This window comes from Syngnathoides biaculeatus, chromosome 9 (genome assembly GCF_019802595.1).
Source record: "Syngnathoides biaculeatus isolate LvHL_M chromosome 9, ASM1980259v1, whole genome shotgun sequence".
NCBI classification, from domain to species: Eukaryota; Metazoa; Chordata; class Actinopteri; order Syngnathiformes; family Syngnathidae; genus Syngnathoides; species Syngnathoides biaculeatus.
In genome coordinates, this window is record NC_084648.1 from 1313067 (window position 1) to 1332080 (window position 19014).

Here is a 19014-nt window from a genome sequence, read left to right on the forward strand (position 1 = left end):
CGAGTGTCCTCGCCCGGTAGGTCCAAGTACACCAATCTGTATGAGGGAACCCGCTTGGCCATCTACCCGGGACCTCAGCGTGGCGGCCAGAGGAGAGGCCCCGGCCGGGCGCTCCCTTGTACCTCCCGCTGCGCGGCAACTAAGACATCGTCCTCCCACTCCTCGCCGGCAACGGCGAAACCGGCAGACTCGCAGCTGGTGGCGAAGCTTCCAGCCCAGAGGGAGGAGGAGCCGCCAAATCACGAGGCGTTCTACCGCGAAATGCGGGCGCAGATAGAGCGGCAGAGCGCCGAATTGGCGGCTCTCACGGCCCAGGTCCGGCAAGGATTGGCAAACCAGCCTACCTACGCTGACGTCGCAACTGCGACGGACTCGCTGCTGACGCAGGTTCACGTGGCAGTTGGAACTGACCCGCTCCCGAGACACGCCCAAGTGTCAGTTTCGACTGACTCTCTGCCGACTCTCGTTCACGTCGCCCTGGAAACGGACCAGTCACCGCGCCACGCCCACGTTGCTGTTTCAACGAATGCACTGTAAGCTCACGTGGCAGTGGGGACCGACCCGATGCCGCCTCACGTTGCTGTCCAGGAGGTGGCGACGTCTCCACAGCCGCTTCTCGTCCGTGCTCTGGAATAATAGTGGCGACCTGTCCGCGGTCGCTCCCCGTTCTTGCTCTGTCGGCGACCGGTCCGCGGTCGTCCCCTGTTCCTGCTCCGGCAACGGGCACGTCCATATGTTCCCGTCCAGGAGGTGGCAATGGTGCCACCACCTTCTCACGTTGCTGTCCAGGAGGAGTGGCACTGGCGCCGCCTTCTCACGTTGCTGTCCAGGAGGAGTTGGCACTGGCGCCGCCTTCTCACGTTGCTGTCCAGGAGGCGGAGCTGGGGAGTTCTGTGGAGCCACCCCGGAGCTGGAGAGACTTCGGGATGGCTGTGATGGTGGCGGTCATGGCTCTGGTCCTTCTCTCCATCATCCTCGTCGCTCCTGATGGCTCCCAGCCGCTTCATGACCTGGCCTCGTTGGTGACCAATCCACGGCTTCCTCCTGACCAAGCCTCGATGTCGACCAGTCCCTGGTCGTCTCGCAACCACGGCGTGAGCAGTTGCCTGCCTCGGTCTGGTTCCTGCTTCGCCGTTTGGTTCCTCACAGAGGACGTCCGCCTGAATCGCACCGTGGGGACGCTGGTGCTTGGCGTCCGGGTCGTCCTCCTGACCTGTCCACTTGGATGCTTTGTGTTTGGTGGCCTGGATGGCCACCAGACTGGGGGGTGGGGGGGGGGAGTAACAACGAGCTACCTTCCCGGAGATAAAACTAATGTAAACAAACGAGTCTACTTGGGGCAGTCCTGCTATGTACGTCACTTCCTGCTTCTTTTCAAAAACAAATCCCTCGAGAGGATTTTCATGGCGGGAGTTACAAAAAGCTGTATACGTCAAAATCATGTTTTGTGGTGAAAAACGCATCGGTCCATGTTGGCTGCTGTTTTTTCATTAATAACATACCAAAAATCATGCATTTCATGACAGTGGCCCTTTAAGTGATCCTCGCGGGTAACCATGCACCCTTGGGCACCGCGTTGGTGACCCCTACCAATGTACAGTGTAAGAATCTGAATCTGCTTTATTTGCCAAGTGTGTAACAACACAGAAGGAATTTGTCTCTGGCAGTCGGTGCCGCCCTGACATTCAGAACAAAGAACAGACAAACTAATAAGAGAACAAGAGACATTCAGTTAATAGGAACGCCATTTATTTAAATGCTGTTATTCCCATCAACGATAAAGGACAGACTGGTAAACAGCACAGATGTGCCGAAACCCAGTGCAACACTCAGACCCTCCTGACCCCAATACCAGTCCCAGAAGAAACCTTTGATCTGTATATGTGCCCAGATATGATTACTGAGGAAAATATGTGAAGTGAGTGTCATGAATATGTGCTAAATTAATGATTAAGAGACATGGCTCCTTCAGGTCAGGCCCATCAAGCCAGATAACCAGTGACAAAGATGGTTGCCCCTCCCAGACCTGCACCACAGACCCCAGGACCTTGTCTCCCGCATTCCTGGGAGCCCTAACTACCCGCCTCCAAGTGTAGGAGGTGGAAGAAAGTCACCCAAGCACAAGGAGTACATGCTAACTTCACACAGTCAGGGCCAAGTTTTGAACCCCGGTCCTCAGAAGCGTGATGCTTACGTGTTAACCAGAGGCTCCAGTGTGCCAAAGGAATTATCCAATTTCACATTATTCACATAAATTCACATAATTATCCATCCATTTTCCATACATCTTACCCTCACTTGGGTTAGAGGCGTGCTAGTGTCTATTACAGCTGACTCTGGGTAAGGGACATGGGTACACCCTGAATTGGGACCCAGCCGATCGCCGAACACACATAGACAACTATTCACACTCACATTCACACCTGTGGGCAATTTGAGTCTTCAGCCAATCTACCATGAATGTTTTTGGGATGTGTGAGGAAACCAGAGTACCTGGAGAAAGCTTACGCAAGCAACAAGGTGAACATGCAAACACCACAAAGGTGAGGCCAAATTTAAATACGGATTCTCAAAACTGCAGGGCAGATGTACTAACCAGTTATTATTAATCTTTTTTTTAAATGTTTAAGCACAAAAGTTCAATTAATTTTTTTTAAAATCTTCTTTACAAGAGTGTCCTGGTCCAGGACAGCATGGAACACAAGTAACAGAGAAACAAACAATACAAAAAACAAACTAGACACATCATGACATTGTCTATTGTTATCTATAAAATACACAATACATCTGCCAGTAGCATGGATAGATGAAGAGGACAGGCAGAACAATTGAATGTTCTGCTGTTAGATGGCAGAAGTTCCATACACCTCTGTATCCACCACAACATTACATGGCTTATTATGGGTCTATCAGCTTTGTGTTCAATTACAGAGGTCCAAATTTTACAGAGAGGCACCTGATTTTTATGAGTAAATTGAGACCTCGTAATTATTTTAGTATTCATACATTTCGTGACATTCTTCTTCAGTGGTGTGCTGTGACATTTTTGTAGTTTAGATGGGTGACTTTATAAAGGTCAGGTGACCTCTATTGTAAACATTTCATACACATTTAAAGGTCAAGTGACATGAAATGGATGATTTTTAGTATGTTATTAATAAAAAAAAAAAAAAAAACGGCAGCCCGTATGGACCCATCCGTTTTTTCACCACAAAACATGATTTTGCCCTGCTAAAATTTTTCTATAGAAATTCTATAGAAATCTATAGAATCCTATAGAATTTGTACAGAACAACTTGTTCTATAGAACTTTGGCTGTGATTTTCGATAGAATTTCTACAGAACAATAGAATTTGTATAGAAATTCTAGAGGACTTGGGTCCTAAAGTTCTATAGTTTTTTAGAAATTCTTTAGAAATGTTCTATAGAAATTTTTTTTAGCAGGGTGATGTATATGGCTTTTTGTAACTCCCGCCATGAAAATCCTCTCGAGGGATTTGTTTTCCACAAGAAACAGGAAGTGACTTTGGAGGCAGTAGCGTGCTCAAGCGGACTCGTTTGTTTCTATTAGTTTTACCTGCGGGAAGATAGCTTGTTGTTCCTTCATGTTAGCCAAAATGTCGGCTCGTTGCATTGCTGGACATTAATCACACAGTCGGGAGGATGGATTCATTCTTCATACTTTTCAAAAAGACCCGGTTCGTCTTGAAAAATGGATTGCACAGGTGCAAAGAATGAGAGCTTCGTGGGGATCCAAATGACAGGTAGGTGTATATTCAGCTAATAAAAAAAAAATAATAGTTTGGGGTGGACCACGTAATGTCTCTCATACCGTAACAAAAGATCCACATACGTATGACAGGGCTTCTCAATGTGTCGATGTGCGTGTCGGACGGCTTCCGTGTCGGGCTCGCCAGGGAAGGCTTCCGCGTCATGCCTCGTGGACGACCACAGCTTCGACCGGGCTGGTTCATAATAGTGTCTGGAAGTGTGTTAGAAGTTAGAAGTGATCCGCATATCATCTAAATATGGCTCAAAACAATATGGTAATATTGCCCTGAACACTTCACTCGATTGTGAGATGTTCTCTTCTTTGAAAAGACCTTCCGTGTCTCATAGTAGATGGGCGGACGAGCCGCCGGCCAAGCTGTGCCTCGCAGAGGAGCACAACTTCGCCTGGGCTGGCTCATACATACTGTCTGAGATCTGTTGTTAGAAGTAATGCACATATCATCTAGATATGGCTCAAAACAATGGGGTAATATTGCTGCGGACACTTCACTCGACTGTGAGATGTTCTCTTCTTTGAAAAGAGCTTCCCTGTCTAAAGGGGCGAGTTCGTCTCCCATCGTAGGGGCCACAGTGTGTTTTCAATGGCAAATAGATACAGCCAATGTGGCGACCACTTGGATGCCATCGAATGACACTTCCGCAACTTTGCGCATGGATGACGCACTCTAACCCTTTCGTATGGACATTGAAGTGAATAATGTTATATGTATTTTTAATTTCAATATCTATTTGAGAATATTTCTAGGGATGACCATTTACCTTTAAGAATGCAAGGATTACAAGCCACGCATATTGATTAAATATTCAAACATTAAATCATCAGCACAGTATGTCTGATTATTCTGATGTATTCTAATTTAATGTAGATGCTCTTGATTGTATTGTATGTATTGAACTTTCAATACACTATCCTGTATGCACACATACAGTGTCTTCATTGTGTTCAATACCTTTGGCCTTTTGTGCAATTTCATTCAGACACTATATTTGGCAAAAAGCAAAGTAATTCAGCCATCCATTTTCTTAATAGTGCGATACATACCTGTCGCTTGGAACCCACGAAGCTCTCGTCCGTTGCCCTTCTCCAATACATTTTTCACGACGAACCAGGTCTCTTGGAAACTTATGATAGGGTCCATCTTCCCCAGTGTTCGAGCAATAACCAGCAACACAGGAAGATGGCATTTTTGCGGCCCCGTAGCTCAGTGGTTAGAGCACTGGTTTGGTAAACCAGGGGTTGTGGGTTCGTATCCCACTGGGGCCTCCACTCCCTGAGAAGGGTTGCGTCAGGAAGGGCATCCAGCGTAAAAACACGCTGTGGCGGCCCCGAAAGGGACAAGCTGAAAGAAACCGACCGACAAGAAGATGGCATTTTGGCTAACACAGACGAACAACGACCTATCTTCCCGCAGGTAAAACCAATAGAATCAAAACGAGTCCACTTGGGGGCGCTCCTGTCCTGCACATCACTTCCTGCTTCTTCTTGAAAAATCCCTCGAGAGGATTTTCATGGCGTGAGCTACAAAAAGCCATATATGTCAAAATCATGTTGTGATGAAAAAACGCATGGGCCCATATTGGCTTGCGTTTTTTCATTAATAACACACTAAAAATCATCAATTTCATGATAGTGGCCCTTTTATAGGGTCACAGGTGCCTGTACCACCTTATTTTGGGTGGGGTAAAAACCTGGTCTGGTTGCCATCCAATCTCAGGTCACATTTAGACAACCATTTAGACTCATAGACAATTTTGAATCTTCGATTAACCAAACATGCATGCTTTTCCGAATGTGGGAGGAACCCCAAGTACCTGGAGAAAAGTAACCCATGTACAGGAGATACATAAACAAAGGCAGATGAGAACTGCAATCCAAACCCATAATCACAGAACTGTACATCAATAAAGAAGACACCACTGTATTATCTGCAATAATAATAATAATTCTTGAAAGTTTATTCAAGACAAAGTATTACAGAGTAAAAGGCTGTCAATTTCACAGCTATATAGGTTTTGTTACAGTGGAGTAGATAATATTTGCCACTGTAGGGATGCTAATTCCAGTGACAGAGGAGTAGGAGCTATTCTCTTCAGCCTCAGCGTGCAAAGTTTGCGGTGTTGAGATGCTGTTTGACTCTTGGAGGAAACTAACAGTGGAATAGTGCACCAGGTCTGTTGGACGGCTGACAATGGCATGTCCTGAGAGGGACTCCATCTGTACCTCCTCATACAGGTGATTGGCAGGATCGTCCTGTAGTAGACAAGGAAAGGGGGGGGGGGGAATGCTTTATCTGTAGGAAGGAAGGAAACAGTTAGAAACACAAAGAACAAACCTCATCGTTGGTTGCTTTGTGTGTCCCCTGCAGTGATGATCCTCCTGCATCACATCACACCAAAATAGTCATTTAAAACATTTGATCTCTGATTGCAGGGATCCAAAGAGAGTAACAATGCCCTTCCTGGCTCAACTCTCCCATTTTATCTGGGCTCTCTTTGGAAAGGTACTCCAGAACTCCAGCAGCTGGGAGTTGGGGAATTGGTTGGGAATTTAACCCATTAAAACTGCATGCAAGTCACTGGGATGTACCACAACTTCATCAACACAAAAAATACAATGACAAATGTATGATTTTTAAATTATTACAGAATCTCTCCATCCATTGTCTGGTGCACAGAGGGCAGGAGCCTATCCCAGCTGACTTTGGGCGAGAAGAAGGTTACTTCCTGGACGGCTCCCCAGTCAATTGTAGGGCACATACAGATGAGCTACCTTTCACACTCACATTCGCTGTAGCTGAATTTTGAATTCTGAAACTTAGAATTGTGAAGCAGATGTGCTAACCACTTGTGTGTATGCCAAATGCTGTCCTCACCTTGTGTCCAGGTGAGTGTGTATCCAAACACAAGAAATGCGAGCACAGCTACTGCCAATAATATGGGACACACCAGAGCAGCCACATTGATATCTGTAATTAGACACAGAAATAGGAATGAAGTTATGGAAAAGACTAGTGGAGGCTAGATTCAGGACAGACGTGAGTTTTTGCCAGCAACAGTGGAGTTACACGCTGAGAAAGAGTACCGAGTGTTTGAGGGTCGAAGAGTGTCTACCGTGATGTAGGGCAAAGTTTATAAGACAGTGGTGAGCAAGCAATGATTTACAGATATCAGAAAGTGGCACTGAAGAGACAACAGGAAGTAGAGCTGCAAGTGGAAGAAATTAAAATTTTGAGGCTCTTTCTCGGAGGGACCAGGTTGGATAGGATTGGGCATTAAGTTAGAAAGAGCAGACTGTGAAGGTTTGAATAAGTCCGGAGGAGCGATAGTAGAAGGGTGATGGGGATGGAGGAAGACCAAAAAGAAGGTTGACAGATGTAGTGTGGAATGATAAGAGGACTGTTGATGTTAAGAGAGGAAGATGCAGTCAATAGGAAAGCCAATGAAAAAAGGTGATATTGTGGAGACCCCAAATGGGATAAGCCAAAAGGAAAAGAAGACAAACGAATAGGAGGACACTGTATAAACTGAACTCTTGAAAACAATACCCTTGACCACACTGTGTGTTGATGGTGTTGCTGAAGACAATATAAATAATTGTGGTGTCATTGTCATGTTTGCTATTGTCACATGCACGGTGGGATGGCTTGATTTTCTACTCTTGGTGTCTTCATCCGCATTAGTAATACACACATGCACACATCATACCACATATTTTACCTCATGGTAATCACAATGTAAATGTACACTAAAGTGTAGCAGTTTGATCAATGTACAGTACAATCCCTCAGTTTTATTTGCCTTTCTTGCTTGAATTTTCACGTATCTTTTGTCTTGTCTTGAAGTTATGGAAAAGAGTACTGGAGGCTAGATTCAGGACAGAGTTTTTGCAAGCAACAGTGTAGTTTCGTGCCTAGAAAGAGTACCGAGTGTCTGTGTGTCCAAGAGTGTCTGCCTTGAGGAAGGGAAAAGTTTCTACAGGAAGACAAGGGTGAGGCAAACAATGATGTACAGATTTGAGAAAGTGGCGCTGAAGAGACAACAGGAAGTCAAACTGCGAGTGGCAGAAACGAAAATTGGGTGTTTCTAGGCATGACCGGGTTGGATAGGATTGTGGACAAAGTTAGCAAAAGCAGACTTTGAAGGTTTTGGTAAGTACAGAGGAGCGATAGTTAAAGGGTGATAGCTGCCGGGCAAGAGAGCTGGAGGAAGACCAAAAAGAAGGTTGATACATGCAGTGAGGGATGACATGTGGACAGTTGGTGTTAGAGAGGAAGCTGCAGGCAAAAGCCAATGAAAAAAGATGACATGTTGTGGAGACCCCAAATGGGATAAGCCAAAAGGAAAAGAAGACAAACTAATAGGAGGACACTGTATAAACTGAAGAGCAGGCATTCATGCAAGCCTGCTCTTGAAAACATACCTTTGACCACACTGTGTGTTGATAATGTTGCTGAAGACAGCATGGATAATTGTGGTGTCATTGTCACGTTTGCTATTGGCACATGCACAGTGGGATGCCTTGATTTTCTACTCTTGGTGTCTTCATCTGCATTAGTAATACACACATGCACACATCACACGACATATTTTACCTCAATGTAATCACAATGTAACTGTACACTCAAGGATAGCAGTTTGATCAATGTACAGTACGATCTCAGTTCTATTTTCCGTCTTTGCTTGAATTATCACGTATCTTTTGTCTTAACGCTTGCTTTTGGTCATTTGATCTGAAAACTTGAGACTTTAACAGTAAATCGTTTCCAAAGAGAAACGAGTGTACAATGTTTTGACTTTAAAATAACCCCCAGTTGTGCAAACCCAACTGCAGTACAATATATTTATTTGTATATTATCAATACAGAGCCGTTCACCCACTTGAGGGTGTGGTCCAACTACAGACAGAATCACACTCTTCAGCCTCTGAGGGAAGGTCTATTTAGAGGAGGATGTGATCATTGCATAAAGTTGGATAAATATTGATTGAGAAATCTTACACACATATAGTGACTACAAAGCATAAGGTTTAAACTGTCTATTGCCTTATTGGTCTTGAGAACAACAATAAACACCATGTTAGAGCATTTTTTTATTGATACTCACCAACATTAAGTTGCATTTTAGTGTAATCACGACGGTTCCATGTTGTATTAGAGGTGCACCAGTATGTTCCAGAGTCTGTTTTGCTCAGATCTTGGATGTGCACCGAAAATGTTTTTTTTCTTCCATTTACTCTCAGCATTTTTGTTTTACGTCTCATCCTCTTGCAAGTGACGGGATTATCTCCCTTGCACAAGAAATGTTCATCCTTGTCATGGCCCTCTGGGTAAGAGCAATGGTATTGTAAAGCTTCTCCAACACGTTTTTTTATTACAGTTGCTTTAATGTCTTTCCAGTCTAAAAGAAAATTTAAAAAAATAAATTAATAGCCATATAATTGTTGTTCCCTGTGCCACAAAGATTCTTACACATTGCATGGAATCAAGCATTTAGACACCTGGCCATAAAGTCGACCAAGAAGTAAAAATGTGAGGTGTTTGTCTTTAAAACAGCATTGTATAACTGACTCTCGCCAGGATTTTGGATTGTGTCTGTGGCTTTACTTTATTAATCCAGATGAACATTTAAGAGGTCATTGACTCCCAACTCCACTCTGTTATAGTTCATTCCAAAAGTTTCAATATCAGACAACAGATGATTGACCCATGAAAATTTCTAAAGATATCCAATATCTCTGTTTCAACATGATAACACTAAGATTTGAGAATATCCTGTTCGAAGCCTTGCTATACCGCAGTAATGATGATCTTGATCTCATGATATCAAAATGTAAACAACAGGATGAAGAGGGTTGATGAAAGAATATCAAGAATTGAACAGATCTCAGACATTAAAGTGTCATCAGCAAGTTGCAACAGAGATAGTGACAAACTGGAAAATCACAGCTTCAAAGTCCATCTTGCATGTCACCTTGGAGATTTTCATGGATCAAGCACCTATTATGACTTTTGCAGTTCAAATTCTTGCAAGAGGCGGCACGGTGGATCAACTGGTAAAGCGTTGGCCTTACAGTTCTGAGGTCCCAGTTTTAATCCTGAACCCACCTGTGTGGAGTTTGCATGTTCTCCCCGTGCCTGCGTGGGCTTCCCCCGTGCACTCCGGTTTCCTCCCATATTCCAAAAACATGCAAAATTAATTGGACACTCTAAATTGCCCCTAGGTGTGATTGTGAGTGTCACTTTCACACCATCCCAAAGTTGGAACTACAGACACCTGCACGGAAATCAGTTAACCACTACAGCTCCTGTGACTATTATTAAGCACAGGGTATTTTTGTGTAACTTTGCCTTTAAAGTCATTGACTTTAGCCAAATCATGCTGGACATTTCATGATGCTTTATGTTGTTTAATCGCGCTCACGTGTATCACTGCTCGGCTGACGACCACTTTGTCCTCTCAGTGTCAGTATACACACTGTCGCTAAGAAAACAATTGAAACAATTAAAAATGGCGTTGCAAAAATGGACAATTTGAATTAGCAACAAAAAAAAAACATAAACTAATGATACAATAAACATTTTTACCTGCCATAATGTAGAAGGACAGTTTGAATGTTGTCATTCTTCTCTTCAATTGATTGTCATACACAATTGATTGTCATACGTGATGGATCCGTTTTTATTATCTACCGTCACAGCTGTTCTGAAAAACATGCGCCAGTTTCTCTTTTAAGCACTTCTCTGAATATTTGCATGGGACTTTGAAATAAGGATGTGACCGTTTCTGAAGCTGAAACAGAAATAGACGGGCAAAATAAAGAACAAAAGGATGACAGCAAAGCAAAATTTATGTAGCACATTTCATGCAGAAGGTAACTCGATTTACATGACTAAAAGCACTTAAAAACAACAATCAACATTTGAAACAGAAAAAAGCACAGTTAAAACGGCGTACCACGCAAGAGTTATTTAAAATGGAAATACTTTATAAAGGATGAAAAAAAATGAGTTTTTAATCTGGATTTAGAAACATGCACACTTGGGGCTGGCGTCACTTGTGTTGCCGAGTTATTCCATTTGTGTGCAACATGATAGCTAAATGCTTCTTCAACATGTTTGATTTGGACTTTCTGGTTCACTATTTGACCTGAATCTGTTGATCTCAGAGCCCGACTGGGTTTGTATGCCATTAGCATTTCATTCATGTATTCAGGATCTAAACCATTTAGTGATTTATAGACCAGTAACGGGACTTTGATATCTATTCTAAAACTGACTGGAAGCCAGTGTAAAGGCTTTACAATTAGAGTTATATGCTCTGGCCTCTTTGATCTGCTTAGAACACGAATTATAGTATTCTGAATGATCTGCAGCTATTTAATGCTGTTTTTTGGGAGTCCAGTCAGAAGACTATTACAATTGTTGAGTCTACTTGAGATAAAAGCATTAATCCATCCATCCATTTTCTGAGCCACTTCTCCTCACGAGGGTCGTGGGAGAGCTGGAGCCAATTCCAGCTGTCAACGGGCAGGAGGCAGGGTACTCACTGAACTGGTTGCTAGCCACTAACAGGGCACATGGAGACAGACAACAGTTGCATTGACATTCACACCTAGGGGCAATTTAGAGTCTCCAATGAGTGCATGTTTTTGGGATGTGGGAGGAAACCGGAGTGTCCGGAGATAACCCACGCAGGCACGAGGAGAACATGCAATCTCCAACACTCGATGGCTGCTCCACCGTGCCACCTTCGAGATAAAAGGCTGATGGAAAAATTATTTACTTCATTCTGAAAGTATGATACTATTATGAACCATCAAAATAAATGGGGACTTTTCTGTTCTGGTTGAGAAAGGTTGGTACAGTTTAGCATTCAATAATGGAGACTGTGTTATAAGGTCAATTAGCAATCAAATGAGCAGTGTGGCAGAAGATGCAGAGCCTTACTTGTTAAAAACATTTTGCAAATGTTGGTACTCACTGGCCAAATTAATCTCACCTCATTCTCACCGACATCGCCTGTGCAGCAGCTTTGTCAGAAAGGGAACTCATAATGAATGCAACTTTGGCTCACTGGCAGAGTGTTCTGTGTTTTAATTTAGTTTAATTTTATTTATATATTTTATGGGTGGACATGTTTCTTTTCACAGTGTAGCATAAATACAGATCTTGGTTACAAAATTGTGTGAATAGCAAAGAAAGTATGACAAAAATCCTAACAGAACAAAAACAGCAAACAAAAAGGAGTGGGTTGAGAAATTATATTTAATCCCACTCCTGTGTCTCATTGATATTAGAACACAATGACCTATAGTTTACCTTTGTTCAGACATTGCAATACACTGCCGATGCATCTATGAGTTTAATGGTGGAGTATGTCAAATTTGTCGGCTGCTTATAGTCCCTCCTGTTCTCAATGTGGTTGTTGTAGTTCAGAGTGGAATAATGGAGACTCTCTGGGAGATTCAGTGAGTCGCCCTTGTTGCTCTCCTGGCTCTGAGCCCCAGATGAGGGGGGGGCCCCAGATGATTTCAGCTTTTCTTCGGTAACGGTCGCATAGGTTAGGGTTTTGCCCGTTTCCTTTCCTGTGAAAAAACACATTTACATTATTTCATATTGTAATTCATCCATCCATTTTACTTTGCTTATCTGAGGTCGGACCACAGGGGTGGCAGGTTAAGATGGTAAGGTCAGACTCTCCTCTCCTCAGCCACTTTATCTAGTTCTACCGGGGTGGGGTGGGTGGTCCCCGAGGCATTCCCAGGCCATCTGAGAGATGTAGATTGTAGTTCCAGCCTGTCCTAAATTGTCAACCTCCTGGAGGAGGAGCAGCTCGACTAAGTGACCACTTGCGAAGGAAACACTTTTCGGCCACTTGTATCCACAATCTTTTTCTTTCGATCACAACCCACAGCTCTTGACCATAGGTGAGGAGAGGAACAAAGAATGAGTGGTCAATCTAGCGCTTTACTTTTCTGCTCAGGACCTTCTTCACCACGACAGACTGATAGAGTCCACAGTAGTAGTAGTAGTAGTAGTAGTAGTAGTAGTAGTAGTATCGCAGCAGACGCTACACTGAACCGCCCGTTACTCTCCTGCTCCATTCTTCCCTCACTTGTGAACAAGATCCCAAGATACTTGAATTCATCCACATTGGCAGAATCTCCTCCCAGACCCATAAGGGGCACGCTAACCTTTTTAAATGAGAACAATGGCCTCGGTTGACTGCTCAGCTCCTCTCATCATCCGTGTCCAAGACATGCGCCCTCACCTTCGATGACACGACCACAAAGTCCTTTATCAAACTGCGGCCTCGGGTGTTCTGGTGCCAAGTGCATTTGTGGACACCCTTATGTCGAAACTTGGTGATTGTTATAGTTAATCCATGACAAGCACATAAGTCCAATGAGAGAACATCACTCTGGTTCTGCTTGGGAATCAGTCACCCCCCTCCTGGTTTTAATGTTATTGCCCACATGAGCGTTGTTGTCTCCCAGCAGATTGAGGTAGTCCCCACTGGGAGCTCACTTCAGCATTCCCTTGAAGGACTCCGAAATGGGTGCATACACTGAACTGCTGTTTGATGCATAGGAGCAAACAACATTCAGGACCCATCCCCTCACCAGGCTGAATGTGGCCACCACCACCTTCACCGGGGTAAACCCCAATGTGCAGGTGCCAGGGATCCCAGTGAAGGTAAGCAGTTCAAATTGGTGGATGTTTATACATATATAGACACACACACGCGCACACGCATGCACACACACACACACTGCTGGCATGGTGGATGACTGGTTAGAGCATCTACCTCACCTCTCTGAGGAAAGGAATTCGAATCCCGGCCCCAGCTGTGTGGTTTACATCCTCTCCCTGTGGCTCTGTGGGTTTTTCTCTAGGCACTCTGGTTTCTTCCCACATCCCAAAAACATGAATGGTAGATTAATTTAAGACTTTAAATTGGCAATAGGTGTGAATGCATGTTTATTTATAAGTGCCAATCAGTTGGCTGACAAAATGTTCGGGGTGTATCACGCCTCCTGGCCAAAGATAGCTGGGATAAACTCCAGCACTCCTACAACCCTTGGGAGGATCATTGGCTCAGAAATATTTATTTTGATGATCCTCAAGACTTTTGGAAAAACATTCTATGGACTGATGAGTCAAAAATTAAACTTTTTGAAAAGTGTGTGTCCTGTTATATCTGGCGTAGAAATGGTACAGCAATTGACAAAAAGATTATGCCATCAGTGAAGCAGGGTGGTGGAAGTGATTGTCTGGGGCACCTTTTCTACCACTGGACCAGGACAACTTCTGTGATTGGTGGAACACTAAATCCACTCTGTACCAGGAAATCTTGAAGGAGAACGTCAGGCCATTTGTTAGGGCCCTCAAACTCAAGCACTCAAGATCATGGATAAGGACAACGATCCCAAACACACCAGCAAGTCCACCTCTGAATGGCTCCAAAACAGTGGCCAAGTCAAAGTCTCGAGTTAAATCCAAATGAGACGCTGTGGTGTGACCTTAAGCAGTCATTTCATGCTAGGAAACCCTCCAATATGGTGGAGTCAAAACAACTCTGTATAGGAGAGTTTGACAAAATTCCTCCAGAGTGATATGAAAGACTCATCACCAGCTATTCCAAACGCTTGATTTCAGTTATTGCTGACAAGGGTGGCAATACATGTTATTAGGTTCAGGGGGCAATGACCTTTTCACAAAGGGTCAGAAAGGTTTCGATTTATTTTTTTTTTCTTTTTGTGCCTGAATAAATTAAATTGTCAGTGGAAAACTCCGTGAGTTGTCTCTGAGTGATATTAAAACTGGTTTGATAATTTGAAACCTTTGTGTGTGTGATAGATATGCCAAAAAAAAAGGGGGGGCAAATACATTTTCAATGCATTGTAAATATTTATGTGTGTGTGTATGTGTACGTATGTGTCATTGATCTTGATGATTACAACATTGCAAAAGAGTGTTGTGATCAGGTTTTTCGTGTTGAATACTATAAGTATATATCAGTCTTCCACCCCTATTTGGTAACAAAAGAGGGTGAGCAAATACGTCATCAAGATCAGTCAAATTATGTTTGTTCCGTTCCAGTATTTAAAAGGACAGCTGACATTTGTGGACTTTCTCTCTATTATTCATACCACGATGTGTGCTACTGTTCGCTCTTTTCTGTCTAAAGTAGATGACAAGGACTATTGCCAGGGCGAGGATGATCACTCCGAGGCTTGCTCCGATATACACTGGGTTCACTGCAAAAAAAAAAAAAAAAAAAATCAAAAGCATTTCTCAGATCTGTGTGTTTTACACATACCTTACGTGTTGAATGGGCAGGTAAAAGTAACTTACTAGAGTATGAAGTTTCTGGATGAACATGCTCAAGTGACTCTGTTGTGGGCTTTTCTGTCTTGGGTTCCTCAGTTACACCTAAAAAAAAAAATACAGGAAAGATAAGTAAGCTTAAAGAAGACCCACAAAACAAAGTATTTTTGTATCTAGAGTGTCTTTCATTTTACCATTTCTGTAGCTATTAGTAGTTTCCTTCTCGTTTCCATTCTTTGACACTGACATGAAAAGAAAATTTGAGATAAATGGCGCCGTGAGATGAAAATTCAACTCAGAACTTGATTTACTCTTTGCTTATACGCTCATTTATAGTCACGGACCAAATTATACTAATTATACTAATACCCAATACAAGAACTTTAAAAAAAATTCCAACTATTGTACAGATAATATTGTTGAGTTACTGAATACTCTTAGAGAAAAGTATTCATCTATCAATGTCCATTATTGTGGTTGAGGCAACATTTTGAGATGGGTTTTTAATAGTTCACTTCAAAAATTATGCTCTACACAATTACAAAATAGAATCATTAATAGCATAGTGATAAATTTGCCTGGCTTTCGTGCAGGACACACTCTGCTCTCTATGTGCCCTGCAAAGACCAATCCAGAGTGAAGTCTGGCTTTTGACTGCCATTGGCTGGAAAAGATCCAGCTCCCTTCAAACCTGAACAAGAGAAATGATAGTTAAATGTTGTTAAATGGTGAACTGTTAAAAGAATACCTTTCTCAAAATGTCATTAAAACTATTGTAAAAGGTCACTGGGGTTTGGATTGAGAAGAGCGTCTCAAATGGGGTCTGGGAACTCCCCAGTGTTCCGTAACCTGTATCGTAGGTCTCGGTGAAATTTTCAATCAATTATTGACATGTAATTTAAAAAAAAATATGCATACACACTTATGGTGATCAGCAGCCCAATAAAACTAACATTGAAAAATGTCTACTCTTTAAATTAGCTATTGGTGAATTAAAAGCTCTTATACAACTCCGTCATATAGTACAATTCTGTTACCATGGCAGGAGTCACTTTAATCATGAGTCACTTGGCCTGCAGCATTTCTCTAGCTACTGATAATGGGAGTAAATAAATGAAAATTATCCATGTGGCGTAAAGACCAACATGGCTGTATTGATGAAATGTTAATTCTATATTTAGGTTGAAACTTTAAAGAAAGAAAGAAATCTTTGGGAGTTACGCATGATAGTTACAATTTGTTCAGTTGACAATAGGATTTTAAGGAGGTCCTGAGTAAATTTCCACCCATGTAAGGGGTGGCAGAAATTAAGATGTTGAGGTTCTCGTTAGGAGTGAGCCGGTTGGATAGGATTAGAAATTAACTCGTTAGAGGGACAGCCAAAATTGGATGTTTTGGAGACAAGCAGAGCAGACTTCGATGGTTTGGACATGTCCAGAGGCGAGAGAGTGACTATATTGGTAGAAGGGTGCTGAGGATGGAGCTGCCAGGCAAAAGAGCGAGAGGGAGACCAAAGAAAAGGTTGATGGATGTGGTGAGGGAGGACGTGAGGACTGCGGGTGTGAGAGAGGAAGATACAGGAGATTGGCTGAGATGAAAAAAGATGACACGCTGTGGCGTCTCCTAAAGGGACAAGCCGAAAGGAAAAAAAAGAAGTACGGGGTCCCCAGACCAAATATGTTTAAAATCCCTTGGTGCAGAGGTACTGAAGAAATCGGTCATGAGTATATACAATATATCTTTTCCACTCACCTTGTGTGACAGTCAGGACAACTTTTTTGTAAATATCAAGACCAAATCTTTCCCATCCACACCAGTAGGTGCCAGCATCGTCCTTTGTCAGGTGAAAGATTGTCACACTGAACATCCATCTCCTGTCAATTATGCTGTATTTCTTATTTGAAAACTGCATTTTGCCCCTGCTTTTTATGAGGACATCGTCATCATATCTACAGTTTCTCTTGCAAAAGTATTTGACAAGATCAGATATGGAGTTGTCGTTACAGCATGTTATTGTAATGTTCTCCCCAGATACTCCGGTGAATTCACCCTTTGTGTTTGCTTGCCCTGTGCAGAACAAAGAAATGGAAGCAACTTCTCTTACTTATTTTATAACTACTTCAATGGGTGGCAACAGTCCAGAAGATAAAAAACAACTTGTATAAACTCTTTCTCACCTTGCATGAAGAAGGCCACCAGGAGGAAAAGTATCTCCATGCTCGCATCGCTTCTTTTTTACTTTCAGTCTCTTGTCCCTATTTTTTTCTTCTGTATCTTTCTTGATTGTTGTTGCGTGTCTTTGCTTGGTTCCTCTTTGTGAATGCCCCACTTCCTCTGTCAACACCTACCTCTGAAACCCACATAACGGGAAGTCAATTGATAAATTACTGACAGTAAGTTGTTTTCGTGTCTTGTTTGAATCTTAGAATTATGCCCATGAATACCTCATTTGTTGCCGGTAAAATGGGCAGGAGGGGAGGGGTTGACAGTGTTCAATAAAATGTAAAACCAACAGGGCAAACACAAATGGAAAACAACAAAAAACGAGACAACATTTCTTCCCTGATATCGATACAAATCTACACTACCAAAACACAAACAGGCTACCTACAACAGACTTCTTAGGGGTTAGATCACAACTGGACAGTTGTGGTTGTCTTAGAAGATGTTTTCGCCTCTGATCCGAACAGACGTCAACAGTTCATGCACAAGGATGGTCAGGACAGTGCTACTCTTAAGCCTAGTACAGAGGTTGCCAAACTACGGCCTGTGGGTCTTTTTAATCCGGCCCGCCGAAGATCGGTACAGAGCTGAGGTTTGTTGTGAATGATTGCAAGCGTTTCATTGTGACTTGTAATGACAGGCATTTCGACACCAGGTGGCGCAGTGACTTGATTTTGCTGAGCCTGGACCACAGAAGAATGAGAGCAATTTCCAGTTAGCGCTCTTTTTCTCCTGATTACATCAGAACCCATCTGCAGCAATGTCAAAGAAAAGAAAAGTTGACAGTGAGTACTGGGTGTTTCACTAACAAGTTGATATCAAATATTTTTTTCCTCAAGAAAATTTGTGTTGTGACGGCACAGTAATACAGATGGAGAGCATTGACCTCAGAGTTCTGAGGGTTGGAGTTCAAATCCCAGCCTCGCATGTGTGGAGTTTGCATGATGTCCACGTGCCTGAGTGGGTTTTCTCCGGGCACTCTGGTTTCCTCCCACATCCCTAAAACATACATTAATTGGAGACTCTAAATTGCCCTCAGGTGTGATTGTGAGTGCGACTGTGGTCTCTGTCCATGTGCCCTGCAATTGGCTGGCAACCAGTTCAGGGTGTACTCCGCCATCTGCCCAAAGATAGCTGGGATTGGCTCCACTACTTCTGTGACCCTCGTGAAGACAAGTGGCTCAGAAAATGGATGGATAGATTTAAATGATGAGAACACATTGTATTGACCATCCAAGGGAATCAAAGTTGCGGTCAGCCGAGCCCCTGATTTTACAAAATGTGTTTAATGTCACAAAAGCAAAGGCCTCCTAAATGTCATCATCCCCCCCAAAAAAATTCAAGCACGGAAGCCTGGTAAAATGGTACAAACGTGACGGCAAACTATGGCCATAAAAGTCCACAGTTATGTGACACCACTACTCATTCACAAAGTTCATAATGTTGCTAATTCTGCATCCCATCACCAATCGCCTTGAAAACATTCAAGAGACATTTCATTAAATACCACATTAAGATGACAAAAATGTTTATATCAGCGCAGAAATCAATCTGCAAGCACTTACTTCATGTGGGATGACAAAGTTGTCTTCTCTCTTCAATGAGGCATTTCAACAGTAGTTTTTATTTTTATTTTATTTTTTTACAAAGCTTACAAAAAGGTTTCACT

The 19014-nt window shown here is 42.9% G+C and overlaps 2 protein-coding genes and 1 non-coding gene across 4 annotated transcripts; 1 reads left to right on the forward strand and 2 right to left on the reverse strand.

The window, feature by feature from the left end:
* The first annotated feature begins 4983 nt into the window (after positions 1-4983).
* Positions 4984-5056, forward strand: trnat-ggu (transfer RNA threonine (anticodon GGU)). The gene has a single exon. It is a non-coding gene; the product is annotated as a tRNA-Thr (tRNA).
* Positions 5057-5794: 738 nt separating this feature from the next.
* Positions 5795-10481, reverse strand: LOC133505831 (CMRF35-like molecule 8). Its single transcript, XM_061829323.1, has 7 exons — positions 10377-10481; positions 10213-10272; positions 8896-9189; positions 8213-8338; positions 6666-6758; positions 6126-6169; positions 5795-6043 (listed from the first exon to the last, which is right to left on the reverse strand). Exons 1-7 carry the CDS (start codon positions 10411-10413, stop codon positions 5795-5797), a joined length of 903 nt encoding a protein of 300 aa, XP_061685307.1. The 5' UTR covers positions 10414-10481.
* Positions 10482-11812: 1331 nt separating this feature from the next.
* Positions 11813-17653, reverse strand: LOC133506687 (CMRF35-like molecule 5). 2 transcript variants are annotated; one of them, XM_061831062.1, is made up of 7 exons: positions 17567-17652; positions 17300-17472; positions 16875-17189; positions 15317-15364; positions 15150-15227; positions 14945-15052; positions 11821-12376 (listed from the first exon to the last, which is right to left on the reverse strand). In XM_061831062.1, exons 2-7 carry the CDS (start codon positions 17337-17339, stop codon positions 12117-12119), a joined length of 849 nt encoding a protein of 282 aa, XP_061687046.1. In that variant the 5' UTR covers positions 17340-17472; positions 17567-17652; the 3' UTR covers positions 11821-12116. The 2 variants fall into 2 exon arrangements, with proteins under 2 accessions (XP_061687047.1, XP_061687046.1); XM_061831063.1 differs by lacking the exon at positions 16875-17189 and having other exon boundaries at positions 11813-12376; positions 17567-17653.
* Between the last annotated feature and the right edge of the window lie 1361 nt (positions 17654-19014).